The sequence below is a fragment of the Myotis lucifugus genome, unplaced genomic scaffold, assembly GCF_000147115.1.
Source record: "Myotis lucifugus unplaced genomic scaffold, Myoluc2.0 scaffold_2020, whole genome shotgun sequence".
Classification (NCBI taxonomy): Eukaryota; Metazoa; Chordata; class Mammalia; order Chiroptera; family Vespertilionidae; genus Myotis; species Myotis lucifugus.
Genome location: NW_005873068.1, coordinates 1 through 5,216, shown reverse-complemented (window position 1 = coordinate 5,216; position 5,216 = coordinate 1). Strand labels below are relative to the sequence as shown.

Genomic DNA, 5,216 nt, shown 5'->3' with positions numbered 1-5,216 from the left:
GAAGTCTCCGGTGCCAGGGAACAGCACAATCCAGGTGCAAATCTACCCTAAATCCTTCCCTTTCTCAGACCTAGAACCCAAGTTACCATGAGGTCTACTGGGTGGTCTCGCCATCCCCGCATAGCAGCTCTGAGCTATCGGTCGGCGCTGGAATACCTAACGCCTTGTGGGGCACAGGCGGACACATACCCTGACCCCGTGTCCTGGGGTCTGAGCCTCCTGCCTTCCTGGGTTCGCCCCGTGCCCACCTCCACCTCTGTCCGGCCTGCTGCTCCCTGACCCCCCACCTCATCTTCCCCCCCGGGGAGGGGGAGCCCCGTCTTACTCAGCTCCATGTTGCTGCAGCAGCTGGTGCAGCATCTGGGACTGCTGCGTGTGGTGCAGGTCGGCGGGCACCAGCCCCGGCCCCATGGCAGCGTAGGGGGGCATCGGGGGCTCCGCCTTCATGTACAGGTCCCGCTGGAGGACGGGGTAGTGAGGTGGGGGTGGCGGGGGCGGTGGGGGGCCTGGCAGGTGGGCTGGGGGTGGGGGCAGGTGCTCCAGGCGGGAGGGCCCCCCCACGTGGCACAGCGTCTCGGGGGTGAGGGTGCGCAGGAGGTGAGGGTCTGCGGAGAGAAGGGGGCAGGCGTCAGACACCTGCCCGGGGCACCAGCTCTCCCTGGCCTGGGTCTCCCCATTTCCGCCCCTGCCGGGCCAGGCCTGGGGCTGCCCTCCCACCCAGCCCATGTGCGAGGAGGGCTGGGCAGCTCAAGGCTGGCCACTAGAGGCCTGGGCAGGGAGGCAGGCCCCGGCCCAGGGGGTGTGCGGCCTTTCTCCCCACTTTAGCCAGCTCCTTCCACTGGGCCCGGCTGGGAACGGCTCCCTGGGGAGGGCCCCACATCCCCAGCTCCTCCCTGGCCCCCCGGAAGGAGTCTCCCGAGACCCCCAGGGCAGGCCTGTGGCAGCATCCTCCCGGCAGCCCCCCACCAGGCCCCGGGCAGCCCCCCAGCCCGAGCGGGGCGGCCAGCTGCCTCTGTCCCCGGGAGGCATTCCAGAGATGTTTGGTAAGATAAACAGAACTCTTGACCCCTCTCTGGGCGTGGGGAGACTGCTGCCCGAGATCCTTCTGCCTCCGGCCACCTGGGGGCCACGGCACCCCGCGCACCCCCAGGCGAGGTGGGCCTGGCCGCTGGGAGGCCTGCCCAAGCCGTCCACTTACCGCCGAAGGGCGCATCCATGATGGCGCCGGCGGGCAGGCGGTGGCATCGCCGGAGGGACACTCGCTGGGGCAGGGCTGGCTCCCCACCCGCCCGCGGGGAAACAATGGGCAGCGCCCGCCCGAGTATTTGACCAGCGATAATGTGGCCTGTGGGGCAGCGCTGGCCCCCTCCCTCCCGCTCCCTCCCTCCCGATAAGGCCGCCCCAACCACTTGCCCCAGCCCCGGGGGGAGGGCGGCGCCCGCTGGACTCACCAGTCACCTGCTGGGGGGAGTAGGCCTCGGAGCCCGAGTCCGGCGGGGAGTCAGGCAGCGTGCTGCGGGAGAGGGAGGGGTGTCGGGACGCAGCTCCTCCGGGGGCCGGGCCCAGGGACCCCGAGGCGGAGGCAGCCAGGTCTCCTCACTCCCACCCGCAGGGCATTTCTCTGCACCAGTCACCTCGGGGTGCCTGGCAGTTATGGGGGGGGAGTCTTGGGCTCTTGCCCAGCCTTGCCTCAGACCTACTGGGCACTTGGGGGCCCGTCACCAGCGTCCCTCATGATGGCATCGGCATTCAGGGCTCTGTCCCCAGGCGAGGGCCCAAGCCTGCCCCCCCTGCCTTTGCCCATTGAAGCCCCCACTTCCTGGAAACGCAGGGCCCTCGGGGGCTGGGAGGGCCTGGGGGGCTGGCCCACCCGGGGCAGGTGTGGACGGGCAGGGAGCCAGCTCGGCCGGGCCGGGCTGTATTCTTTTCTTGCAGGTTTGGTGTTATCAGCGGTTCGAGCAAAAGAACAAACTCGACCCCGAGAGGTCAGCACGTCCTGCATGAGGCCTGCGCTGCCACCCGGGGGCCGCTCGCTGGCCATCCCTGGTCCCGTCGGGAGAGACAGCCACCGCTGTGCCCAGCCACATGGACACGGCCTGGGCGGACCCCAGAGTGCCCACCCCCCAGCCACGTGAGGAGGCCGGAAAGTGCTAAGTGGCGGGGGCTGACCCTCCCGGCGGCCCTCGCTGCTGACCGGGCCTCTCCGCCCCACGGCCGGCCGCCCCACCGGCTCCCCGCACCCCCTGACGGCGGCCTTGGGTGTCTGCAGTGGGTCAGGGCCTTTCGCACCCTCCGACCCCTGCCCCTGAGGCCCCACAGCGCCTCGTCTCCTTCCTCCCGCCTCCTCCAGGCGCTCTGAGCCCGCCACACGGTGGTTCGGGGATGGAGGACGCCCTCCCCGCCGAGACCGCGGTTCCACAGCCGGGCGGGCCCTGCCTGTCTTGTTTACCTTCTAGAACAGGGCCTGGCAGGGGCGGGGCAGTGAAGGGCCCAGTCCCAGAGGCCCCGTGTGGCTCTGGACAAGGCCTTTCCCTCCCATTAGAACCCGCGTGATGCCCTAGCCGGTTTGGCTCAGTGGGTAGAGCAGTGGTTCTCAACCCTCCTCACGCCGCGACCCTTTAATACAGCTCCTCATGTGGTGGTGACCCCCAACCATAAAATTATTTTCGTTGCTACTTCATAACTGTAATTTTGCTACTGTTATGAATCGTCATGTAAGTATCTGATATGCAGGATGTATTTCCATTGTTACAAATTGAACATAATTAAAGCATCGTGATTAATCACAAAAACAATATGTAATTATATAGGTGTTTTCCGATGGTCTCAGGCGACCCCTGTGAAAGGGTCGTTTGACTCCCCAAGGGGTCGCGACCCACAGGTTGGCGACCCACAGGTTGAGAACCGCTGGGATAGAGCATCGGCCTGCAGACTGAAGGGTCCCAGGTTCAATTCTGGTCAAGGGCACCTGCCCAGGTTGCAGGCTCGATCCCCAGTGGGGGGCATGCAGGAAGCAGCCAATCAGTGATTCTCTCTCATCACTGATGTTTCTCTCTCTCTCCCTTCCTCTCTGAAATCAATAAAAATATATTTAAAAAAAGAACCCGCGTGAGGACCAGCGGAGCTTCCCTCCGGGCAGTGACCGGGCCGGTGGACAAGCTCACACAGAGGATGGGGTCCAGCAGCAGGCGCTTCTTACACGTTAGCGCGCTCCCTGCCTCCCTTCCCTTCGGGTCCAGGCTTGGCCATGGCCGCCGGGCCTCAAGCCCTCGAGCAGCTCAGCCCTGACACCCAGCTCGCCCTGCTGCCCAACCCGTAAGCCGGGAGACGGCGGCGGTGCCCCCCGCATGGCCCCCCATTTCCACAGCGCCTGGAGGGGAGCATCGGGGCTCACTCTACAGGGAAGACCCTGGGGCTGACCCAGGGGTGGGGCCGGGCACAGAGCACTCAGTTATTCCCCCCAGAGACAGGGCCCCTGTCCCCGGCTGGGGAACCCAGAGCCTTCTCCCAGGCCCTCCGCAGAGCCCACGCGTCCTGACTTCCCCACGAACACGTGTCCGGGGCTGCCCTGGAGCCTGGCTGGCTGGGCTAGTGGCCGCCTGGAGCCTCCGTCACAGCCAGGCCCAGGCTGACCCCTAATCAGGCTGTCGCTGGGGACCCTCTGACGTGGGCGGGAGGGTCTAGGAGGCGGCTTGGGTGGAGCGTCGGGCCCCACATCTGCACATCAGCCAGCTCCCTGCAGCCACAGCAGATGGCGGCTAAACGCACGGCTGAGTGGACGGGGCCGCGCAGTGAGGGGAGTTGGCGTGTCTGCGTACGTACACATGTGTAGGTGTGCACGTGTGTGTAGGTGGTCCCGTGAATGTAAACAGTTGTGAATGTAAACACCAGTCTCCCCCCGTCCTGTCCACTCTGCACACAGCTCTCAGAGATTCTTCCAGCACCTCCGTCAGCCCTCGCCCCTCCTCTGCTCGGAGCCCTGCGTGCCGCCCCTGGCTCAGCAGGAGGCCCCGAGTCCCTCCTCAGCCTGACCCTCGTCCTACCCACCTTACCGGCCCACTGGGCAGCCCGACCACCACGGCCAGGCCTTGGCCAGCTCCTCCCAGGCCCACAGTCACTGGCCCCACGCCCTGCCTGCCCCGGGGCCCTGCTTCTAACCCCCCACACGCTCGCTCCCTGCCCTCACTCACCCTGGGGCATAGGGAGCCTTGGGCTCTGCCTTGATGGGGGGCCCAGAGCCCCCCAGGAAGGGCTTGGGAGCGGCGCCCATGCCATTGTTGTTGTTGCAGTTGAGCGGGGCGCTGTAGCTCGGGGGAGGGAGGGGGCCATGGCGCCCCGGGGAGGGTCCACCCCCAGGTGGGCTCAGGTGGAGGACCCCGCTGGAGCCCGGGATGGCCGGCTGCCCGTGGGCGTAGGAGGCGGTACTGGCTGGAGCAGAGATGTCAGGGAAGCAGCTGCGGAGAAGGGGGGAAGCTCAGCGCCAGCCAGGACCCCGGGGCCCCACCCGCAAGGCAGACCGCGGGGTCAGCCTGTCCCAGGCAGGGCCTGACCTCCCAGGTGGAGGCGAGGCCGGAGGGCAGGGCGGGAGGCGGGCCGGGCACTCACAGGTCCGAGGCGTCCTCCTTGCTGATGTACTCCTCCAGGATGCTGGTGTCGATGTTGGAGGGCTCCAGGGCCCCGCTGAGGTCGTGGCCTGCGGGGAGGGGCAGACGTGAGCCGGGAGCGGTGGGTGCAGCTCCCCAAGACTCGTGGGCCTCTGGGCCAAGCCCTCCAACTCACCCCAGGCGGGGTCTCCTCCCCATCCATGTACACCCCTGTGGGGTGCGGCTACAGTGTTTGGACAGGTTCAAGCCTCGGACTGAGGAGAGGGCACAGTCCTCTCGTGGCCACGTGCAAGTCCCAGCTGGAGGGCAGAGCCCTCCCAGCACAATTATAGGCAACAGCTGCAGTTGTAAGCTTGAACCTGTGGTCCGAACACGTGGCCCCACGTGCCTGAGTGATGTGGGCTTGATAGAGTTCAGGTGCATGTAGTTGAGTAGGATTGAAACCCACGAGAATGTTGTAAACATCTTGACCACGCCCTTACTTTGTCTCGTGGCATCTGCTATAACATAAAGACACGGCTTGTGGGCGCTGGCGCTGGCCATCAGAGGGGCAGCGTCCCACCGAGACCCAGCTTTCATTCTCGTGTCTGTCTTTTCTAAGCCTTCATCGCC

The 5,216-nt window shown here is 66.3% G+C and overlaps 1 protein-coding gene across 1 annotated transcript in view; it reads right to left on the bottom strand.

The window, feature by feature from the left end:
• Positions 1–4,693, bottom strand: part of MYRF (myelin regulatory factor) — a gene marked incomplete at its 5' end in the record, with an annotated part of 17,971 nt that extends 13,278 nt beyond the window's left edge. Inside the window, 4 exons of the mRNA XM_006108284.3 lie at positions 326–605; positions 1,452–1,513; positions 4,191–4,454; positions 4,606–4,693. Coding sequence (XP_006108346.3) covers positions 326–605; positions 1,452–1,513; positions 4,191–4,454; positions 4,606–4,693 — 694 coding nt within the window. The remainder of the gene's footprint in view (positions 1–325; positions 606–1,451; positions 1,514–4,190; positions 4,455–4,605) is intronic.
• Between the last annotated feature and the right edge of the window lie 523 nt (positions 4,694–5,216).